We start from the raw sequence: 24,148 nt of genomic DNA, 5'->3' as shown, positions 1-24,148 counted from the left end.
AAAGCCTATTTTTCAGCATAAATATTGCTTACCATGATTAAAATAGAAATCAGCTAAGCTTGATTTCTTTACTGGTGGACCAAATGAAATTTTGAAACAGAGCCAGTTGACATTACTAACTGCTTTTAGATGTATAGATTTATAATGAAATGTCTGTGGATATTGGGGAAATAAGCACTAATTTTTAAGTTTATATTAGCCAGTGTACCTGTGTCCTAAAGTTGTAGCATTGTTTTTTAGAATATACTGTATTAATCAAAAGTCTCAGCTATCCCAGGAGGACTTCCATTTAGTTAGTTTTTTTTTTTTCCTGATTTGAATGAATGTTTTATTTGAAGTAGATATTGAGATTATTCTGTAATATGCTATTGAAGAACAAGTCAAAATAACACATTAGACACAACATCAACTTAATGACATTATTTTTGAAAATTCTAAACGTCCAACGTATTTTTGTTTTTTTGATGTTAGCCATAACGTCACAATACTAACAGAGTTCTCCATACCTAGTAGGAGTTACAAAAATGTTGATATCAGGTTGGAATTATATATTGCTATTTTTTATTACATGGAATTATTATTTAAAATGATGTTCCTATTTAGGATAGTTTTAGAAAACTTAATTTATATTCCATTTCAATTTTGATATCTATAGAACTTTCATTTAATGTAAAGTTTTTGTTGGCTAACTTAAATACATACTGCAATATAGTAGGTTTTTATAACCAGTTTCAAATTGTTTATGTCAGTCTTAACCATCAGTGGCTTGTATGGGCTATTTTAAATTAATGGGCTAACAGTGTTACCTTCTGAATATTTGTTTACTGAAACATACTTTGAAGCAGTTTGTAACCTGCTTTTAAAATTAACTGAATTTTCTAACCGATGATAGTTCCTCACATTTGTGAAAAGGCCTTTTGAAAATATGTACTGTCTCATTTCATGCTCTTAACAGTGTTGTGAGGTAGACAGGGCAGGTGGATAGTGTCTTTTTGACAAATGAGAGACTAAAAGTTCTTTAGCTTTCCCAGTTACATACAATTTGTTAGTATCAAAACATGAACTAAAATTAAGGTTCCTTGATTCCTAGCACCACCCATTTCAACAATAGTTGAAAGGGTTTTTCTAGCTCCTTTAGTGTGTTTGCCTTGGTTTTTAAAAATTACAGTGATTCAGCTCAATCTCCCACATCCCCCCTTTTAAAAAATGGTGTTTTGTGGGCCTTTAAAATTTAATAGATTTATTCCACATGCAACCAGAAAAATTTGAAAATGGCATATACATATGCTTCTAAAAATTATGTGACTTCTACTACTTTTCAGATATTTAGTGCTTAGCATGGTGCCTGGCAGTAAGTTTAGGTATTCAATTAATATTTGAAGTGATTTCTTAAGCCTTTGCACTTTGGTAAAGCATGCAAAGTACTGGTTTGCATAGTAGCTGATGTTGCATTTTTATGTGTCTAGAAAGTTTAATAGTATATGAATGTCTTAGAAAAACAAATTCATTGGACTTTGAGTGATCTCCAAAGTTGATTATCTTTAGCCTGTTTCTGAGGTAGCTTTTACTTTCTAGAGGGTTTGGAAGATATGCATCTATTTTCATGTTATCTTGTCACTTGTACCTATAAGATTCTCTCCCCGCTTTAGTTTGACTTTTTAGTTATGCTTTGTCTGTGGGATTCTCTTTATTATTTATTTGCTATTTTTACTTTCTAATTTGTGGTAAAAGCAATACTTGGATTTTAGCTTTTCAAATGAGATTAGCTAAAAGAAGAAAAATCTAGCTTAGTATCCAAATCTCTTCTGTCAGTTTACCCTTTACCCCTAATTTTCAAATAGTGTATTTCTAGTTTTGATCAATTGTGTTTTGATGTAGCAATTCTAGCAGCTACTTTTGATGAAGAAAGGGTAAAAAAAAAAAAAAAAAAAAAAAAAAAAAAAAAAAAAAAGCAAGTTCCACTAAGCAGCCCTTCTGTAATTTAGGAGGGCATCAGTAACCACCTCAAGAGAGAATTTAGCTTTTAATTTGTTCACCATCTTAAAATGAGGATTTACAGCCAAACCCAAGCCTAAAAGTGAGGCCATCTTTATGTAATATAGTGAAGCTTTAATAAAGTCAATGGAGCAGTGTTTTCTGAAACAGATTTTGAAAATCAGTCAAATTCTTTTTTGGACCTTAATGATCCCAATGTCAAGAATAAAAGCCAATCAAGAACAAAACCCAGCCATGCTACATACAAATCCATTTAATGAATCCTTAATTTTATTTGTCAAACTTATGAGAACTCACTGTGTGTACAAGGTACTAGGAAGTATGTAAAAGTAGAAAGGCGCCTTAGCTCTCCTACCATACTGGAAACTGTTATGGACAAAAATGTGTGACATGAAGTTAATAGGGAGCACTTGTCATAAAAAAAGTAAATATGAAATAATGGAAAGTGAGTTGCAGAGTTGAGAAATGGTTGAATACTGATGACTTTGAGCCATCTTTGAAGGCTAAGTAGAGTTTTAGGAAGTTAAGATAAAACTGAACAACCGTTCTAGTAATGAGAACTGCTGGAAAGGACAGATGTTAGGGAGCGGTGATAGCCACAGCATAGAGTGCACTGGGTTACTATAGCGGGATATAATTGTGAAAAGATGGTGGAGAGTTTGGAATGTCTAAACTAAGGAGTATGCATTTAATTCATTAGGCAATGAGAAACTCTTTTTATGCAAAAAGAGTATTGTGATCAGAACTATTCTAAAGAAGGAATTGAATTGGGTGCATTCCGAACTAAGAATTTCTGATTGTGTATCAGTTGAGCTATGTGACTTTTTATGTCAGGAATGAAGTATTTGAACATTAATGCCAGAAGTTCTAGAAAATTTTCTCAATTCCTTGCAGTACAGAAAGAAAGTAAGCACAGTTCAAAACTTCATTATTAACAAGGGTTGTGTGTATGTGTGTGTGTATGTATGGATTTGTGATTACAAACTTTTTTTTTTTGCTTTTATTGGGAAAAAGTTAATACTTAGAGAAGTCTTCTTTGAGTATTGCAGTCATATTTCCTTTGTCTTAATCATTTTCATAAATAATGTTAAGATATGAATAAGCCTCATGATTAGAAAAATCTTGGTGTCATTTAAGGCATTCTAGCCAGCAAGAGTATCTTTTAGATAAGTGCTTTTATGACTATCATTCTCTTGCTCTTTATTAATAAGCATTTTGTCTATTTCAGTTTATCAACTTTTAAACATTGAAATTTTAAAGAATCTACTTCTGCATTGCTATGGCAGTATTTCTGAGCCAACTGAATTGAAAATGTTTGGTGGTGTTAAAAAATAAGTGTTTATCAAACTGATGGTCTTCATTTTTCATGTATTCCTTTGAATACCAAAGGATTTCTTCATGTAAAAATATTTGACTTTTGACTAACTATTCTATTTGTTCCTAAGGTATATCTAGCATTGTATAGTTGTGTAATGAGTTATATTCAGTATTCTGCTGCATAATACTTTTAATGTCTTAAATTAAACATAGGCTTGTAGCACAGATATAAATGCCATAAGGTTAGGTATCTGATTATTTCCTGACTACTTCCTAAATATTTTATGTTACAGCATATTTCCATATTTACAACTCACCTAAGAAGGGTTATCTCTTAATTATTTAGTTAGAATACCCTTGATGACTGGCTGTTTTATTGCATATAGTCCTTTCGGCAGAGAAAGGATAGGCAGAGGAGAATATTGGTTCATTATTTTTTAGTCTTTTGAATTGTTTAATCATCCTCAGCTGACTAGATGGCTTTCTGAAGTATTTAGAACCAGGAAGACAAATTTCACAGTTAATTGTGATTATTTTGATAGAAATTGGAGTGCTTTCAGCAGTACAGAACATGCAGCCTTTACATTTGTAAAAATAATTTGGGATAATCTTTGCATGGTTCACACTGAGGCAGAAAAGAATTATTAGCAAAATCATGGCTAGGTTTTATATTTATACTTTTGCCCATTGCCATTATTGACTTCCTGTCAGTGGATGGTAAGACTATTTAAAATTTTCATGATTGTGTAGAGGTGTTTTTCTTTCTTTTTTTTTTTTGACAATAGAGAAAGTCCAGTCACTATTGTTCATATATGGACTCTTGTAATGGTGGTTATAGGTCTTTACAATAGAGCTATAAGGAATACTCTAGTTTGTGAATTTACTAATGAGTCTCAGTTGAGGCACAAATGAACTGATGGAGTTTAAATGGTAATTTTTATAAGGCCAAGAATTGAAGGCTTTGTATAATTTGTGCCATGCCCTTTTATTTTACCTCTTGTAATCCAGATAGCTGACCAGTTTTGACTTTGGGTATAATTCCCAATTGTGTTTCATTTAATAAACAAACAAATGATGCCAATACTGGAAAACTAATAATCTTTAGTAATATTGCCTTGATTTAACAGCTCTACATTAATCATACTCCTCCACCACTGTCCAAGAGTAAGGAGAGAGAAATGGACAAGAAAGATTTGGACAAGTCAAGGGAAAGATCCAGAGAAAGAGAGAAAAAAGATGAAAAGGACAGGAAAGAGCGGAAAAGGGTTTGTAATTTTTTTTAAACTAGTTTGGAAAGCTCATTGTCATGTACACCAGTGTGTATGTTGCCTTTTAAAAAATACTAGTTTGTTCCATAGTTGTCTGTTTTTTCATGATTTTATTGATATTTTTACCCCGAAGTATTTGCATCTTCTACATTAATAAGGATCTTCAGCCTAATAATCTCTATCAGCTCTGCTTGTCTTTCATGCCATTTTTATCAAGTGTGTGAAACTACTGCAAATATTCTCCATTGCTAGTTAGCTATGCCCTTCTCATATAAAAGTAATATTTTAAAACAAAAACAAAAGCCCTTGGTCAATGTAGTTCACAATTCTTGGTTCTAGGATCACTCAAACAACGACCGTGAAGTGCCACCGGACTTAACCAAGCGACGTAAAGAGGAGAATGGAACAAGTAGGTAGACTTATTCATATCTTTGAAGGTATCATCGAAGTGAATTGGAAAAGGCTTTCATGATTTTCTTTTGTAATTTTAGTGGGGGTTTCAAAACATAAAAGTGAAAGTCCTTGTGAATCTCCTTATCCAAATGAGAAAGACAAGGAAAAAAATAAGTCAAAATCTTCAGGCAAAGAAAAAGGCAGTGATTCATTTAAATCTGAGAAGATGGATAAAATCTCCTCCGGTGGCAAAAAGGTAAATTAGGAAAATAAAGGAATAATATGCTTTATCTTAAAAAAATCAACTCTGAAAATTTAGTAAATATTGAATTTTTTTCCTAGTCATACAGTCTTTTGTTCATTATTTAGGGGTGGGAAGAAGAGGTATTGAGGGAGGGCAGGTTATGTGTTTGGGGAATTTGAGTCAGTTCAGTCCCAGATTACTAGGAGGGTAGAGTTAGTATACCTCTGAGATTCCTTTCCCCTCTCCATTCCATTCCCACCTACTTCTGTTGATTGAGTTTCAGCTGTTCTTTGCATTTTCTTTTTTCTCCACCAACTCTTTGCTTTTAGTTTCTCTTTATTCCTGAGATTAAAATACGGTCACGTGTATTCTCTCTGACCATCATAGCGTCAAAAAGTCTTGATTGTGATTTGAAACATTTTTGTAACGTTTTCTCCTAATAAACTCATTTGTTTGAAACTTGTATTTGATTTAAAAATTGAGTATAAGATACATTCTCTTACATATTAATGGTTGACATTTAAAATGAATCTCATGCATCTGCCATAAAGTAATAAGCAAACCATTACTAAAGTGTAAATTGTTTATAAAACATTGTTATATATATTGAAAATATATGCCTTTTATTCATAGTTCATAAAAACAGCTTTAGAAAATTATATAAGGAACATTTTAATTCTATGCTTTAAAAGATAGGCTGTTCTTTTAGGTGTTTTTTAATTGAGGTAAAATTCAAATAACATAAAATTAATCATTTTAAAGGTATACATTTAAGTGACATTTAGTATATTTACAGTATTGTGTAATCATCTCTACCTAGTTCCAAAACATTTTTACCACCTCCAAGAGAAAACTCTATACCCATTTAAACAGTCACTCCCATTTTCCCCTTCTCCTTAGCCCCTGGGAACCATAAATCTATTTTCTTTATGGATTCACTCATTCTGAATATTTTATATAAATGAAATAGTACAATAATGTGGCCTTTTGTGTCTGATGTCTTTCATTTAGCATAATGTTTTTTTGAAGTTCTTCCATGTTGTAGCATGTGTCATTTACTTCATTTCTTTTTATAGCCAAGTAATATTTCATTATATGAATATACCACATTTATTTATCCATTTGTCAGTTGATAGACTTTTGAGTTGTTTCCACGTTTTGGCTATTGTCAGTAGCTGCTGTGAACATTTGTGTGGGGCTATAAGTATTTGTTCAAACACCTGTTTTTAATTATTTTGGGTACATGCCCAAGAATGGAATTTCTAGGTTATATGGTAATTCTATGTTTAACTTTTGAGGAACCACCAAACTCTTTTAGACAGTGGCTGTACAGTTTACATTTCTACCAACAAAGTATGAGGGTGCAGATTTCTCTACATCCTTGTCAACACTGGTTATTTTCTGTTTTTGTTTTTTTATTATAGCCATTCCAGTAAGTGCGAAGTGGTGTCTCATTGTGGTTTTGATTTGCATTTTCTTAATAACTAATGATGTTGAACATATTTTCATGTGCTTATTGGCCATTTGTTTATGTTTCAAGAAATCTGTTCAGATACCTTGACCATTTTTTATTTAGAGGGTTTGTGTTTTTGTTGCTCAGCTGTAAGAGTTCTTTATATATTTTGGATACTAGATCCTTATGAGATATGTGATTTGCAAATTTTTTCTCCAGTTCTATAGTTTGTCTTTTCACTTTCTTGATAGTGTTCTTTGATGAATGAATATTTTTGCTTTTGGTGAAGTTCAATGTATCTGTTTTTTTCCTTTTGTTGCTTATGCTTTTGGTGTCATATTAAGTAAGTTTTTGAAGACAAATTATAGCTTGTGGGTGACGAAAAGGGGTTTTGAGCTGGCTTTTATATTTGGTTTTCCCTTCCCCAACTAATTCTACCATTTCTTATAGGAGTCCAGGCATGATAAAGAAAAGATAGAAAAGAAAGAGAAACGGGACAGTTCAGGAGGAAAGGAAGAGAAGAAACAATATCCTTTTCATTTTGATGTTTTCAGTCAGTATAATGGAAAGCTTTGATACTGGTCATGTTTACAATTGTACTCTTTTAGTATGTGGTTTAAATGCTTAAGGGCTTATTAGTTTTGAAATGGTCTTTCCAATTAACTCTCTCAAAATGTATGAAATCTGGAAGTGGGATACTTGATGTTCTTGATATTTAAAAATACTTCTTTGGTGACTGAGTTTTATGCCACTAAGGGATTTATAGTCCTTCAGGTTATATTATCACAGAGAGGAAGAAAGGGAACAGAGAGTGCCTAGGGCCGGGGACATTGGGAATAGAAGGGCAAAATGATGAGGCAGACAAGCAGAGCTGGTAGAGTTTGAGGCTACCAGGCTGGTCAGAGCCCATATAGGCCTGCAAGCTGAGGTGCTGTACTAAAAGGGGAGATGTTCTTCTTTCCGCCATTCCCAAAAGTTGTTTTCCCTTAATTTGTCATCTACTCATAAGTCCTCGGACAAGCACAGATAATAAAGACTTTCCATCAAGGTGAGTGTTCTCTCACCACCTTTTCATTTAATGATAGAAACATAAAACGAGGTCTGACAGTGTTGAAAAACTAGATGCATTTTACAAGCTACAACTACTTGATTTTTTCACCTACATATAATGACCAAGTCTTTGGGTATAGAAGCAAAACAAGATTCAGAGTTATTTTTAAGCTGTTTTCATTTTAAGCTTGCTGATTAGCCACACATTTTTTTTAAGCACCAAGATATATTTAAGAACATCTGGCTTTATCTTCACCACTTATTCCCATCTTCTCTGGATAATTAATTATGTTTTTAAAGTCCTTATAGCCTTGTAAATGATGGTGGTGGTATCTGCATTTTACAGGTGAAGAAACAGACTCTGAGAGGTTAAGTTGAAGAGGGTTATAAAGATATTAGTCAACAGAGCCAACACTCAAACCTCGGTCTTTCTATCCTTTAGTGTTTTCTGTTCCTTTTGCTTTCTCGTGCTGATGTGTTATCCAAAGATTTTTAAGTTTTTGTGCCTTGTTTTTTTTTTTTTTTTTTAACCACTGCCCATGTTTTGCAACAGAAAATATGGTCTGTGTTTTTAGTTCTGGAATCTACAATGTGTAACTTTTTTTTTTAGGTAATGCACTTATGATTTATGTGAGATTTAAAAAGTATTTTACCCATCTTAAATAAATTGTATTTCCATCACAGTGGATACAGTGTTCAGACCCTAATATTGCCTTTTTTGAGCACTTAAGATAATCTGAATAGTTACTGTTTGGTGATACCTTGGTATTATTGAAGTACGTAGGACAATTTGCCCCCTAAATGTAATGGTTCCAGACAGCTGTATTTTGAGGCTGTTGATTCTGCCTTGATTGATTGATTGATTGATTGATTGAGACGGAGTCTCACTCTGTCTCCCAGGCTGGAGTGCAGTGGTGCGATCTCAGCTCACTGAAACCTCTGCCACCCAGGTTCAAGCGATTCTCCTGCCTCAGCCTCCTGAGTAGCCGGGATTAGAGGTGCTTGCCACCGCGCCCGGCTAATTTTTGTATTTTTAGTAGAGATGGGGTTTAACCATGTTGGCCAGGCTGGTCTTGAACTCTTGACCTCGTGATCCACCTGCCTCAGCCTTCCAAAGTGCTGGGATTACAGGTGTGAGCTACCGTGCCCGGCCGACTCTTGCTTCCATGTTAGCTATCATTTCTTAATATATTAAGTATACTTGTTTGTCTATACCTTCTTAATATATTAAGTATACTTGCTTGTCTATACCTCCCCCCTAATATTATTGGATGCTTCTAATCTTTTATGAGACCAGATAGATAAGCAAGGCTATTTACCAGTGTTTAAATTATAAGTGAGAAATGTCTGAGAGCCAGTTCTGTATAAGGGTATGGGCTTAAAGGTATGGATTTTGTCATCTTTATTTTGGCTGCAAAGCAGGGATTTGAGAGGTTGCCATATAGTCAACACATGATGAATGGTGTGCTTTTCCTGCTTTTTTGGTGCTTGTTATGTAAGTAGAGTAGGGTCAAGTAGGGTAAATGAGAGTTAAAAAAGAACATTTAGAATTTAATAGATTTAAAAGGAAATATTACTGCTAATTCTTGAATTCTAGCTGCTCCTACCCCCATTCCAACCTTGACAACTATCTTCTCTGGTGAGCCATAAACTCTTAATCCTCATTTTAACCTTTCTTTTAATCTGGCATTTTGCTGTCACATGTGGTCTCCCTATTAAAAGAAAAACAAAAAGCCCACCTTTCATATCTTCATGAGGAGTGAGCCAGCCATTGTCACTGACAACTTTCACAGTGATTTTATATATCTCTCTTTACTCAGTACCTAAATATTATTTTTTTGTATGTGAAGGTTATGCTACAGATTTGAGTTTTTCTTACACTGACCATGAATTTGTATTTTACTCCTCTGTATAATCTCTTAGGAACAAAGGGATAACAAAACTGGTCAGGGTTAGATATTTGGCTTGTGGTCTTATAGCAAAGCTTCTAGATTCAGATGTTCTTTTAAAAGTACATCTAGCTGGATGTCCATCCTGTTGAATTCCTCATTGACAACTTTGTATGATACTTTCTTCTTGGGTAGACTCTTAATTCTGTGAGACTCTGGTTGATAGTTTCTTTTTTTTTTTTGAGACAAAGAAGTCGTGCTGTTTTGACCAGGCTGGAGTGTAATGGTGCAATCTTGGCTCACTGCAACTTCCGCCTTCCGGGTTCAAGAGATTCTCCTGCCTCATCCTCCTGAGTAGCTGGGATTAACAGGCATGCACCACCATGCCTGTCTAATTTTTGTGTTTTTAGTAGAGACAGGGTTTCACCATGTTGGGCAGGCTGGTCTTGAACTCCTGACCTCAGGTGATCCACCTGCCTTGGCCTCCCAAAGTGCTGGGATTACAGGTGTGAGCCACTGTGCTGGGCCATCTGGCTGATAGTTTCTTTTTCTTTTTCTTTTTTTTTTTTTGAGATGGAGTCTCGGTCTGTCACCCAGGCTGGAGTGCAGTGGTGCAGTCTTGGCTCACTACAATCTCTCCCTCTTGGGTTCAAACGATTCTCCTGCCTCAGCCTCCCTGGTAGCTGGGACTATAGGCACACGCCACCATGCCCGACTAATTTTTGTATTTTTAGTAGAGACAGGGTTTAGCCAGGTTGGCCAGGCCGGTCTCGAACTCCTGACCTCAGGTGATCCACCTGCCTCGGCCTCCCAAAGTGCTGGCATTACAAACGTGACCCACTGTACCCGACCGATAGTTTATTTAAAAAAAAAAATAAATTATAAGTATAGATGGGGTTTCGCCATGTTGCCCAGGCTAGTCTGAAACTCCTGGACTCAAGCCATCTGTGTGACTTGGTCTCCCAACATGCTGGGATTATAGGCATGAGCCGCCGTGCCTGGCCGATAGTTTCTTTTTCTGGTTGTTGACTGCTGCCTTCTATTTGGATACATTCCAGGGTTGGTCAGGTCTGTTTTTCTTCCTTTTCTTTTAGAATGTTATCATTTCTGATTGGAACCATCTCTTTACAGGCTACTTTGAAATCTGCTGCCCTCCCCCACTCCCCTTTTATTTTCTGTTCTTTAGAAAGGATAGCTCTTACATATGTCATATTTCCATGATTGAAAGATGTCATTACTTGTAAGATTTCATTATTGTTTTTAGAACAGTTTTCTTGAGGAGGGTTGGTAGAGAAGTAACACACTGATTTGTAAGTATCATCCTGATTTTCACAAACGTTAAAACAATCACATTAGAATTAAGATACAAGGCCAGGCATGGTGGCTCATGCCTGTAATCCCACTGTAAGAGGCTAAGGCAAGAGGATTGCTTGAGGCCAGGCGTTTGAGATCAGCCTGGGCAACATAGCGAGACCCCATTTCTAATAAATAAATAAATAAATAAATAAATAAAATAAATAAAACTTAGCTAGGCATGGTAGTATGCACCTGTAGTACCAGCTCCTTGGGAGTCTGAGGCTGGAGGATTTCCTGAGCATAGGAGTTCAAGGCTGCAGTAAGCCATGATTATGCCACTGCACTCCAGCGTGGGTGACAGAGCAAGACTCTGTCTCTTAAGAATTAATAAGATACAGTATATAAATATGACCATAATTAAATTCCTTCCAGTCTTCTGTCATCTTCTCTTGTCTTCTATATTTGGTTGCAAAACTCTGTTCCTTCTCTGCATTGTCTATTTCCCTTAAAGTCTTTGTCCAAATTCATCTTGCCTCTCCTTGATTTAGTCTCTTGAAGATTACTAGTTCCTTTGCCTTTAACCTTTCTTCCTGCTGTAACTTTGTTTTTTTTAAATTCCTGCTTATAAAATTATCCTCTGAGAGCCACCACCCTTTGGCTTCTCAATTTTAATTTGATATATGTGATCCTCAACTCAGGGATGTTGAGTTCAGCAAACTTTTCAAAGTCCTTTTGTGAACCAGATGCTATGCTAAGCTGACATTTGCTCCCAGGCCTTGAGATGCTCAGTCTCCTTGCTTTTTATTATTTTGGATGTAGGACTTTGATTTTAAAGAACATAGCAGTTAGCACTACTTATTCATAATCTGTATTTTTAATCTACTACATTCCTATTCTCATCTTCCATTCCAAGAAGGCCAAATATATTTTGCAGGTCCATTCCTTCTAGTCTCACATGTGTAACCTAATTTTTATCCTCTAAATCCTAGGTTGCAAATTATCAGCCCTTGGGCAGAATGTGGCTTGTTAAATGTACTTTCTTATTTTATTTTTCATTTCATTTCATTTCATTTCATTATTTCATTTCATTTCATTTCATTTCATTTCATTTCATTTCATTTTTGAGACAGAGTCTCTCTCTGTCGCCCATACTGGAGCGCAGTGGTGCGATCTTGGCTCACTGCAACCTCTACACCCCGGTTTCAAGCGATTCTCATGCCTTAGTCTCCCAAGTAGCTGGGATTACTGGCATGTGCCGCTGCGCCTGGCTAATTTTTTTGTATTTTCAGCATAGGCGGGGTTTCATCACGTTGGCCAGGCTGGTCTCAAACTCCTGACCTCAAGTGAACCGCTCTCCTTGGCCTCCCAAAATGCTGGGATAACAGGTCTGAGCCACTGCGCCAGGCCTCTTTTTTTTAAAATTTTTTTGTAGAGACGAGGTCTCACTATATTGCCCAGGCTGGTATTGAACTCATGGGCTCAAGTAATCCTGCCCTCTGCCTCTCAAAGTGGTGGGATTACAGATGTAAGCCACCACCACCAGCCAAATGCACCTTCTTAACCTCACACGATATTTCAAAATTTTAAAAATCTGTTTGTTTTTAAAAATCAGAATTGACAAAATCCAAATTTCAGTTTTTCTTGAAGGACTGGAACATCTGGTAACATTGTGTTCTGATTTCTGCATAGCAACATTGTATCCTGGTTTCAGCTACACTTGTCTAGGTGCTGCCCCCCCCATTTAGAATAGAGCAAGGGCCTTTTTAAAAAGAGTTCACCTCAGTCAGTCCCCACTCAGCTCGTTTCTTTTGTTTTCATTATGTTCTTGGCCTCTGTAGACAATTGATTTTGTAATTCCAGCTCTAAGCCTTTCTTTTGTATTGTTGTTTTCCCTTCAGCTCATACTTTGAAACTGACCTCCTAAGCTCCCAAAGATTTCTTGTTAAAATAAGCATTGCCATTTTGAGGCTTATTCCTAGATGTTGACGATAGGTATTGGGATAGGGTATGGGATAGGGAACTCATCAATGTTCACATCAATGCCAGAGAAACATTTAATATCTCTGTGTAAGTGCAACATTGACTTTTTTGCTACCAAACACACCATTTTATAGGAGAGAAACCGAGAAACCTATACTGATTAAAAGAGCTTGCTTATTTGCTGCAGCACATTTTTTGAGGGCAGATTTAGTATGCTCTCATTTTGGTCTGTATGTAGTAACCATTACATGTATACTAGACTCTTGTTAGGAGTTTGAAAATGACAAACACAAATCATTTTTCTCTTCATTATCATCTTTTATACTTAAAAATACTGAGTATAGGTTTTGTGCACTGATATTCATAGGCACCAAACAGTTGAAGAGGGCAGGAGAAATTTTCTGTTTCCTTACTGTTCCACTTATAGTAGAGCAAATATTCATTTATATGCTGCTTTTAAAAATCTTGACATAGGCATGAGCACTTATAAAAGGCTTCCATGCAACATTTGCCCTAAGTGTGTCTTTCCCCTAGGCACGTAATTATCCTGAGAAGCATCCCTGGGTGCAGTTAAGATGCAGCTCAACAGAATCCACATCTTAACTCTGTTACATTTTATCCACATGGAACATCTCAGGAACTCTGTTTGCTATAAGAATTCCTAGGTTGCAGTATAAGGGTAAATGAAGGAGTAAAGTGGATTTAGGATAGCTGTCCCCATGTCTTTCTCCTCATAACTTTTTTCTTCCTTATCAATATTTGTTTGACTTTTTAAATGTCAAGTGCATCCGTATATGCCTTTCTACCTGGGGTTTATGTGCAAAGAATGAGAGAATGAGAATGAAATTCTGACAGTTTCAGACACTAGTAAAAATGCATGGAATGCAGTTCTGAGATGCTTCCTTTGAAGTGAAGACACTTAACCAAAAATAATATATTATTTTGGTGGGCTTGTATTTTATAGTTTCTCTTAAAAATTGTTTGGTTGCCATCCAGAGGGCTCTTTTATGAAGAATCTATATAAACTACTAAAATATTTCTTAGGACCTTTTTGGTGAATTTGATCATAAAATTAAAAAGCGTGTATGTGTTTTATAAAGGCATACCTCTGTTAAGAAGGCTGGTTTTATGTTTGCCTTTTCTTCTCTACTTTGATGACCACCCTAGCTGTTCCTTTCTCCAGACCACCGTACTTTTCAAACTTGATTCTTCTTGTCACAGCTCTCTATAACATCAGTTACAATCAGCTGCCTCAACTCTTTGAGGATTTTTGTGCATAGGATGGCATTGTGAAACATAGGGAAATGGCAGTCTTACTAACAAAACAGGACCTATCTCTGGCCAAAGGAAAAAAAAAAACTAACAACTTAGGAGGTCCAGATAATTACCAATATAAAATGGTGTTCACAGATAAAATCTTGTCTCAGCAGAGTAGGAAGGCCTTCTTCTGTTGGCGATGTTCCCTACAAATATTACCAATACAGCTTATAGCACCAATAGGTGTCTGTGATGGAGAAGAGCAGACTATGAACTGAGCCTGGAGTAGAAAATTTTTGAGAAACAGCAACAGTCCTAGATGTGAAAAAGATAGATCTGTGTGATCCCTTACATTTAGAACTTATACTTTCTTATTTACAATGGTTAAAGCAGCACATATTTTTCAAAAATAGTTAATGGGAGAATGTTGCAGGTAATGTGGTATAAATGTTAATGAGAAGAGAAATACTGCTCTGCTGAAAATAGAGTCCTGAAGGCTGAGTTTGGCACTGTTTCATCACTGTGCAACTTTCTTCTTGATGGCAGCTAGCTCTTTCTGAAGTTCAGTAAAGTTGGGGGCGGTTTTCAAGTTTGTAATCCTAACACCTCAGCATTATTTTGTTAAAATACTCTCTGGACACTGCCAAGAGACTGATATCCAGTATCTTCTTTCCACTTGCTCTTGTGCTTGCTGATTTGTCATTCCAGGCTATGGACAGACCCCCTAAGCTGAAAGTCTCCCAGAGGAGGATGCCAAAGCTCCGTGCGTCACTCTCAGAACGATATCTCCCATAATTAAGAGCTTCTGGTGCTGTCCATTTAATGGGAATCTGCTTTAAGTCAGAAGATGAATACACACCACCATCCTCTTGACGAGACATTCCAAAGTCACTGATTTTCAGAACATTATTTTCACCTCCAGGCAGTTTCTTGCAGCAAGGTCCCTGTGTATACATTTTTTACTCGAGATACGCCATCCAGAATCAGCATCTAATGAAAATTTCACTAACTGAGTTTTAGTTCATTCTTCTTTCTCAGAAAAGGAGAGGAAATCGCCTCCTGGAACCAGTTCCTTAATGATGTAGATAGGCCGTCTTTGTGTGCGAACTCCTATACGTTTGACAGTACTGGGATGATTATATTGCTTGAGGATTTTGGCTTCTAGTAAAAATTTTAATTTCAGTTCCTGGGGAAGATGTTCTTGACATATTTTAACAGCAACAGCAATTTTATCCTTTAATGTGCCCTTAAATGTGTCACCAAGATATCCCTTGCCAAGTAATTCTTGTAATGTGACACCTTTATGATTGAGAGCCCATTTCTTATTTTCCTAGTTATGACCACACTGTGATACCATGATGCTCTTAATTGGAACATTGACTTTTTTTGCAATTTAAACAATTGGGATAAAATTCATATAACTTCAAATTTGCCTTTTACTTTTATTTTATTTTATTTTATTTTATTTTTGAGACCAAGTCTCGCTCTTGTCTCCCAGGCTGGAGTGCAGTGGCGCGATCTCGGCTCACTGCAACCTCTGCCTCCTTCCTGGGTTGAAGCAATTCTCCTTCTTCAGCCTCCTGAGTAGCTGGGACTACAGGCGTGCACCGCCACGCCTGGCTAATTTTTGTATTTTTAGTAGAGATAGGGGTTTCACCATGTTAGCCAGGATGGTCTCGATCTCCTGACCTGGTGATCTACCCACCTTGGCCTCCCAAAGTGTTGGGATTACAGGCGTGAGCCACCACGCCCGGCCTCAGATTTGCCATTTTAAAGTGTACAATTCAGTGGTTTTTAGTATATCCGCTGTGTTGTGCAAGCATCACTGCTGTCTAATTCTGGAACATTTCTATCACCCCAAAAAGAAACTCCATGCCTATTAGCAGTCACTCCCAATTCTTCCCTTCCTCAGCCCCTGGAAATTAGTAATGTACTTTCTGTTTCTATGATTTTGCCTGTTTTGGACATTTCATTTAAATGGAATTATGCAATAATTTGTGGCCTTTTGTGTTTGGCTTTCACTTAGCATCATGTTCTCAAGGCTCATCCATGTTGTGGCATGTATCAACTCCATTCCTTTTTATGGCTAAATGATGTTTCATTGTATGAGTGTGTACCACATTTTATTTATCCATTCAGCAATTAATGGACAGGAACAATGGCTTTTAAGTATTAAATTGTAAGTTCAACATTAAATGTATCCACAGTTATTGATAATGTCAAGATTATACATGGTGTGAACAGAATGCTGTGTAGAAATGATATGTAAATTATTTGTCAGCATTTCATGTAAGTGTGATTATTTTCTAAGGACCCTTCTAGCCCTGGTTTTAAGAAATATGTGAATGTAGTATTTTCATCAATAAAGTTTAATGCATTAAGCATTAGCTTAAAATTTGAATGAAGGCAGATGTGAAGATATTTGCCACATGTTGTAATAATCATGTTTTGAAATTATTTCAATATGAAGTATTTGAAAAATGTCAATACATAAAGGAAAGGAAATGAGTATAATTAAGTCAATATATTTTTAAAGCAATTTTTATAATTTAGCAGACACTGCATCTTAATATAAGTTACTATTAAAATTGTGTCCTTGTGAAAAATGTGATGTCATTTTTCTTTTTTTGTTGACCATGTAAAATAGGTTACTTTTCTTTGCTACATTTTCTATTTACTTTTGATAAGCTATTGCTTGCCCCTGTGGAAAGTTTTACTTGTTGCTCCATTTTTTTCTCCCTACCCCCACCCCTCTCTCCCACATGCACACAATGTTCAGTTTTTTTTTTTTAAGTCATCATTAGTGTGTTTATCTTTAATGGTTTCTAAGAATGGACAAAAAAACACACAAATATTTCATCCTTTTCTGGGGACTCAAGTCTTTGTTACTGATGGAACTCATTAACTTTTCTTTCTTTCTTAAACCTTCCTCCCTCCTTACCTTTTCCTCTTCCTTCCTTCTTCTCTTCTTCCTTTCTTCTCCCCTCCCTCCTTTCATTCTCCTTCTCTCCTTCTCCCTTCCTTTTCTCCTACCTCCTTTGACTAACTGTCCCTCCCCTACTCCCTCCTTTCCTTCCTTCCTTCTTCTCTATCAATATAATCACTTTGTTTCTTTCAGGTGAGATTGGAGTGGAACTGTTCAGCTGCGACCAGAAATTTATTTTCCTGAGTAAATTGCCAAGAATTAAGAATGAAGAGGGCCATTTGCATCTCCTTAAATTATTCAGTTATCTGCTTTATTGCTCCATGTGGAAAACTTAAAATTGTTAAGTTGTGCATTACTGTATTTTAACTTGTTGCTTAGTTTCTACATGTTTATTTTCAGTAATGGCTGAAAGTGTTAACTGTTCCATACTTATAGCACAATGTGCTGCATAAGGTTACCTGTGTACAGAGTTTTACTTTAGTTTAACTAAATATTGCCTGGGTTCAGTTTTTATTTCCATTCTGAAATGCTTCCTTTTTATTGTTTGAAACTGAAAATAAACAATTGTTGAACCATTTTGATTTTACCTCATTTTAAAACTCAGTTTTAATTTATTATTTGGCTTGTTCTTAATATTAGTCACTAAAAGCAATGGGAGCATTGTCTTATGAAATGCTTAGGAATCATTTTATATAGTACATGTACAACATTAAACGTGTTTAAAAAAGAAAAAGGTACCAGCGCTCACTTGTCCCTTGCCATTTTTTCTTGTAATTATGTTAGACAAATCTTGGCGGCGGGGGGATCAAAACATAATTGTTTTAATTCTACAGCTATAGGAGCTTTGTATTGCTAAACTTTCGTCTGGAAAAGTTTCACAGTGACATTTTTAAAAGAGAATTTTTTTATCTACCGAATTCTACCAGTGTAACCTTTTTTCTAAATAAACAATAGTTTTCTCAAATGGTTGTATATTATTGTGTATATTGTTGCTTATTCAAAATGACATAGCAAAGATAATTCATTAAGGTTCCTAGCCCTTCTCAGTTCTTATTCCGTGGGCTACATTATTTTCAAATGACATATCATCCGATAATAGGAAAATATCCTCTTTGATTACCTCTATAGTTGGAGTAAACAGTGGACTGATATCATGCCTGGATTTGTCCATTTAGTCTTCAGTTCCTTGGAAACAATACCTATGCAAATTAAAATTTTCAGAGAATGACAAAAAGGATATACTTTTTTAAAGAACTGAGAAATGCTGAGCATATTTTAAATGAATTGGCAAAAGGGTATAAATCTTGATACCCTTTTCAGGTAATTGTAATTTGCAAAAATCGATGAGCAGAATATTTATGGGAGGGTGATGTATTCAGTGACTGTTGAGTGCTTATAATGTGCCTGACATAAAAATAGATGTTTTGTTAGAGTGACTTCTGACTTTGAGAAGATAACTATGGCTTATGTCAAAATTATTTGTCTGAAAGATATCAGGAAGAACTTTCCAGTTGTTAAATATGCATTCATATTTTAAAGGTTTCATGATTGTGATTTTGAACTAGAAAGTTTACTACTAATTAGATAGCATCAGTATACCTTCTTCCTGTTGCCCCAAATCATCAAACACAGGTAATCAGTTCTGGCCTTGCTAGAAATGCATTGATGATGGAAAATACTGTCTTTGGATTAACTATGTAAAAATAATATATATTGGAAGTAGGAAATCTGTTTGTATAGTGCTAGCTATTTTAGGGCATCTACTCTGTTCTAGGTCCAAAGAAGTATAAGACCGGTCTCGAGAGTGCTTCCAATCTAGTTTGGAAAACAAGAACCAAATGAATGCTATAGGGGGCCAGCAAACTTTTTTTGTAAAGGGCCAGATAGTAAATATTTGTGGCCTTGCAGGCCATGTGGTTCCCATTGCAACTACTAAGCTCTGCCACTGTATTGTTGATGCAGTTATAAATAATATGTAAGTGAATAAGCATGGCTGAGTTAAGTAAAAGTTTATTTACAAAACAGGTGGAAGCCTACATTTGGCCTGCAGGCCATAGTTTGCCAACCCCTTCTATAAAGAGTAGAGAGTCCTATAGGGTATTCATTAAAAAATATTTGAGGGTGGGAGATGGGTGAGGGATAAAAGACCACATACTGGGTACAGTGCACACTGCTTGGGTGATGGGTGCAGCAAAATCTCAGAAATCACCACTAAATAACTTATTCATGTAACCAAACACCACCTGTTCCCCAAAAACCTATTGAAATATATGAGTGCCTCTTATGTATCAGAGGTGCAGCCATGAGCAAAACAAACCCCTGTCCTCATGGAACTTCCATTCTAGTCAGTGGAGGCAGACAACAAATCATGTTACTTGGAGGGAGGTCCTCTGAGGAAGAATAAACCTGGATAAGGAGACTGGGGTGAGGCCGAATTTACTACTGATTACACAGTGACTATGGAGTGAAGATGAACGAAGCAGGACATTTTGAGGCAGTTATCACAGTATGAATATTTTATTATCGAGTAATGTGTCTGATTCCCAACCCATCTTTGAACCTTTTACATGAAAGTAATATGCAGGATCTCTCTCTCTCTCTCTCTCTCTCTTGTTCTAGTGGGTGGCATCTAGCTTGCCATTTTCTAGAAAGGAGTTCTTGACTAAAGGCTCATGAATGAGCTTGGGGGATATTTACGGGCCTTCCAGAATCCCAGAAATTGGGTACAAGTTTGTGTTATGTACACTTTTCTGAGTCTATAGCTTTTGCCAGATTCTCAAGAAAATAGGCCTAAGGTGGTATGTTTGTTTTTCTGGGTCTTGTTTCAAAGGTGTCTGAGACCTTTATAACTAACGCTGAATTTTTGGGGGGATGGTGAGAAGGTGGAAGACAGTTGTCTGTATATCTACCTTGGATTATATGGTAGGGGCTAAAGTTAGAGCAGCAGCCTTCCTTGCCTTGGCAAATAATCTAGAAGTGATTTGCAATTTGTTGGAAAGTAACTGGTCCATGGTATAGGACCATTTCCTCTTTTAAGGAGGCACTTTAGCCAAACATGGGCAGACATCCTAGTAGCCTTTTTTTTTTTGACAATTATGTGATTGATTTATTTCTACTGTACTATGATCCAAAAATGATTTATGAAAAAAACAGTGCAGTATCTTTAAATGAGAAAATTTGTTTCTGGGTGAAATTAATAACCTAACTGAAGCTATTACCCCAAAATGTCGTGTATAAGTGGGCCATGGAGAAACTGGCAGGCCACAAAGAGAAGGTAATGTGATTAGTTATAGGAACTAGTGTCCATCAAATATAAAGTTAGTTGCAGCGGAGAAGAATGTTTCCTGGCACCGAGGCCTGAAAGAAACTTCTTTGCATTCACAAAGCAGTCATGTCTTTTCAGTGGATAAAACAAAGGAATGTGCCTTGTAAATGATCTTGAGTATTACCCGATGGCCAACACCTTAGTTCATTCTAGTAAGGTTATTCTACAATGACACTGGAACATGCGGTCCAGGCATGCGGGTCTCTGATGATTTGTTTCAGTCCAGGAAAACATTTTTAAATATTTGGGACAGGGTTTGTACACTGGGATTTATTATAGCCTTGTTTTTTATGTTTGTAAAGATTAGGAAACTCATGCAACTGTTGTTTGGTTCCCATGATGCAAGTAATATGAACAAGACCTGTTTAGTGTAAAAGCTTTGCCTGCCCTTTGTTTCATTTTTATGGATGGTTATCTCTAAGGCTGCCTCTTAGATAGAATGAAGCTTGTAATACTGTAACTGCTTAATGTTCTATCTCACTACTTATCAGAAATGTGGTTTAAATGCTTAAGTTGGTTGTTTTCATTTTTTTTGAGACAGGGTCTCACTGTTGCCCATGCTGGAGTGCAGTGGTGCGATCTTGGCTCATGGCAGCCTCCACCTCCTGTGCTCAAGTGATTCTCTTGCCTCAGCCTCCCGAATAGCCGGAATTATAGGCACGTGCCACCATGCATGGCTAATTTTTGTATTTTCAGTAGAGATCGGGTTTCACCATGTTGGCCAGGCTGGTCTCGAACTCCTGACCTCAAGTGATCCGCCCACCTCGTAAATGTTTAAGTTTTAAAAATTGAAGTAACATTTCTACAGACACTATCTTTCAGGGCCAAGGAGATTTTATTGGGTCCAGAGCTGAGAATAAAAAAAGGAGCTGCTTAAAAGATGGTAATTCATGCTAATCGAACACAGATTTTCTTCTATTTATAGACACGAGTAGACATAAGAACAAGAGGAGGGATGTTGGAAGTAGTGATTAAAGGAAGTGTGGCAACCTGAGAAAATAAACCTTAATGTAAAAAATTCTGGTTTTGTTCCTGATTCTTAGGTACTGTTTTAAGCTGTAATGAATGGCCATTTCTAAATGGATCAGGATTAAAAAGCTTAATTCCTTTGATGTGTTGCTAAATGGATGTGGTTAACAGAGGAAGGAGAGGGAACAGAGATGATTCTGATTGGGCACAGGGCACATAAGCTTGAGAAATACATAATTGCAGATGAGAAACAGCCTTCATTTCATGGTTAGGAGCTAGAAAATGACCTGGCACTTAACCTCTAGCTTAGTCTGACCTCTGATTTTTGTTAGATGACAGCTAGATGTCCTTGGGCTCGAGTATCAGACCAATGGACAGCTATTATTACCTCTATCCTCACAAAATTTTCTTATATTTTAACCAGAATGATACTGTACTTTGTTCAAGGCTTTCTTGATCCTAATTTCATGTGGTATGTAATAGTACTTATCTCCTATTGCATATATCATCATTATCAAAGAACGCTTCTGAATTGTAATTGGATATGCCATTGCTAGGTACTATTATACAGCATCTTTTCTGCTTTCTGGAATAATTGATCCAAGACATCAGTAAGACAGACAAACATGCTAAGCAAGAAACAATATGTAAAATGAGTAAGGTATCCATACCACGTGCAGCTGGGGACCAGGTGGTACATTTTAAGAGTTGGTGAATAATCAGTAAGAATTACCTCAGACTAAGTGTGATTTGAGAAGTTTTTTGTCCACAACAGGTTCATCTAGGAAAATTTTATAAAGGATTTGGGCTTTAAGGAAGCCAGTTGATTTCTACTTAGACCTAGAGGGTATAGGTCTTTTGGGGTCTCGTTTAACTCTTAAGTTGGCACTGGCAGAGAGTGAATGTTGAATTTGGAATTCTGAACAATTCTGGTATTATGCAGAATCTTTGAAGCCAATTTGTTATACTAGCCCAGGAATTGATCAGATTTGAGAGACAAATGGTCTCTACCTCTTTGGGTACTTTTCCATGCTGTCTCAATATTTTCCCCCTTTTTTGGTCTTAAAAAAACCCCTGACATCATCAGTCTTTTATTGCTTTAACCAGTGTTAATCACACTTTTCATATCTTTACAGGTAATTAAAAAGTTGTTGTCTCTATGTCAAGATGACTTTCCTTATCCATTTCTATTCCTCTGAGTGGGGATGAACTCCACTGAAGCTTCTTAAACTTTCTCGCTTGATCTTCACAATGCCCTTCTGCTAATGAGTTAAATCTAACAATACGTGTCAAGTACCTAAAACAGGACCTAGTACCTGGCAGGTACTCAATAACTAGTAGCAGTTGTTGTTATTAGTGGTAGTATTTATACCAGTACTTTCCACACTGAGAATTATTAGAATGAATTGAGAAACTTTTGGAGGTCCCCACATCAAGTATATTGAATCAGATTTTCTTAGAGTGGTGGCTTGGAGTATTTTTTACAAACAGTTCCTCAGGTGATTCCAAAGTAAGGATAACATTTGGGAATTACAGAGTTAAACCATCACACAATCCCCACATCTCTGTTCTTAATTTTGGACAGAACTCAGAGACTTCTTATTTCTGGAGGTGATAAGTATATTATGTCCCAGAGACAACCCATGCCTAGAAAGGAATATTGTAAAATCGATAGCAATAGCCTCTGTCCTGGTATCAGAGTTTATCAACTTTGCTAGCCCATGCTACTCTTGTTCACGGACCCCCTGACTTTTCCAGTGTTCCTTTACTGACCTTTCTGGATCTCACCTCTTGTTAGATTAGCTGTATATTGTCAGCAAGCATCTGCTACTGAAATAAGCAGTTTCAAGTTCAGAACGTTTTTTGATACCACTTACACCTCCTTTAACTTTATCTGTAGCAGTTCACTTTTATATTATTGGACTTGTGTTTAGGACTGGATTTTGTCCTTCATTCCTTGTTTTTCCTTGCAAAACAAACTGATGGTGAAGGGGTGTATGTATAAATGCTTAATAATTTAATGCTATAAATTTCCCTCTAATCACTATTCCAACTAGATCCCACAAATTTGATGTGTGACATTATAATTTTCATTCAGCTCAAAATGTTTTCCAATTTCTGTTTACTTTTTCTTTGACCCATGTGTGTTGCTTGATTTTCAAGTATTTGCAGATTTTCCAGATGTCTTTCTGTTGTTATCTAATTTAGTCTTATGTGGTCAAAGAACATACTGTGAATTATTTAAATCCTCTCAAATTTACTGGGACTTGTTTTATGGTCTAGTAGCTGGTCTTCTATGGTGAATATTCCACATGCCCTTGAAAAGAATGTGCATTTTGTTGTTGTTGGATGTAGTATTCTATAAATGCCAATTAGGTCAAGTTGGTTGGTGGTGTTCCAAGTCTTCTGTATTCTTGCTAATTTATTTTCTGCTTGGTCTGTCAATTACTAAGAAAAGCATGTTGAAATCTGCAAATACAATTGTGGATTTGTATTATTTCTTCTTTTGGTTTTGTCATTTCTTTGCTTCATGTATTTTGAAACTTTGTTATTAAGTATATACACATTTAAGATTATATACTCTAGGTGAGTTGACCCCTTTATCAAAATGAAATATTCCTCTTTATCCCTAGTAATACTCCTTATTCTAAATTCTACTTTCATATTAATATAACCTCTCCAGATTTCTTTTTCTTGTATTTGCATAGTATATTTTCTATTCTTTTTCTTGAAAATGAGTTTCTTGGTTTTTAATCCAATTTGACAATCTCTGCCTTTAGTTTGAA

General features: G+C 36.1%; 1 protein-coding gene and 1 pseudogene across 10 annotated transcripts in view; one reads left to right on the top strand and one right to left on the bottom strand.

The window, feature by feature from the left end:
- The window catches only part of THOC2 (THO complex subunit 2), a 131,816-nt gene extending 113,784 nt beyond the window's left edge, over positions 1-18,032 (top strand). For 3 of the 10 annotated variants that reach the window (XM_050777340.1, XM_050777339.1, XM_050777332.1), the window contains exons 34-39: positions 4,440-4,577; positions 4,920-4,989; positions 5,072-5,229; positions 7,121-7,197; positions 7,673-7,718; positions 17,261-18,032. In XM_050777340.1, the coding sequence (XP_050633297.1) occupies positions 4,440-4,577; positions 4,920-4,989; positions 5,072-5,229; positions 7,121-7,197; positions 7,673-7,700 (471 nt within the window). In that variant the 3' untranslated portion in view covers positions 7,701-7,718; positions 17,261-18,032. Of the gene's footprint in view, positions 1-4,439; positions 4,578-4,919; positions 4,990-5,071; positions 5,230-7,120; positions 7,642-7,672; positions 7,719-14,850; positions 16,749-17,260 lie in introns of those variants that run through there. The other 7 variants (XM_050777333.1, XM_050777336.1, XM_050777338.1 and 4 more) reach the window with 5 other exon arrangements.
- Positions 14,852-18,239, bottom strand: LOC126945888 (tyrosine-protein kinase Fer-like; annotated as a pseudogene).
- Between the last annotated feature and the right edge of the window lie 5,909 nt (positions 18,240-24,148).

Source organism: Macaca thibetana, chromosome X (genome assembly GCF_024542745.1).
Source record: "Macaca thibetana thibetana isolate TM-01 chromosome X, ASM2454274v1, whole genome shotgun sequence".
NCBI lineage: Eukaryota > Metazoa > Chordata > Mammalia > Primates > Cercopithecidae > Macaca > Macaca thibetana.
Note: the sequence above shows the minus strand (reverse complement) of the source record. Positions and strands in the feature narration are given on the sequence as shown.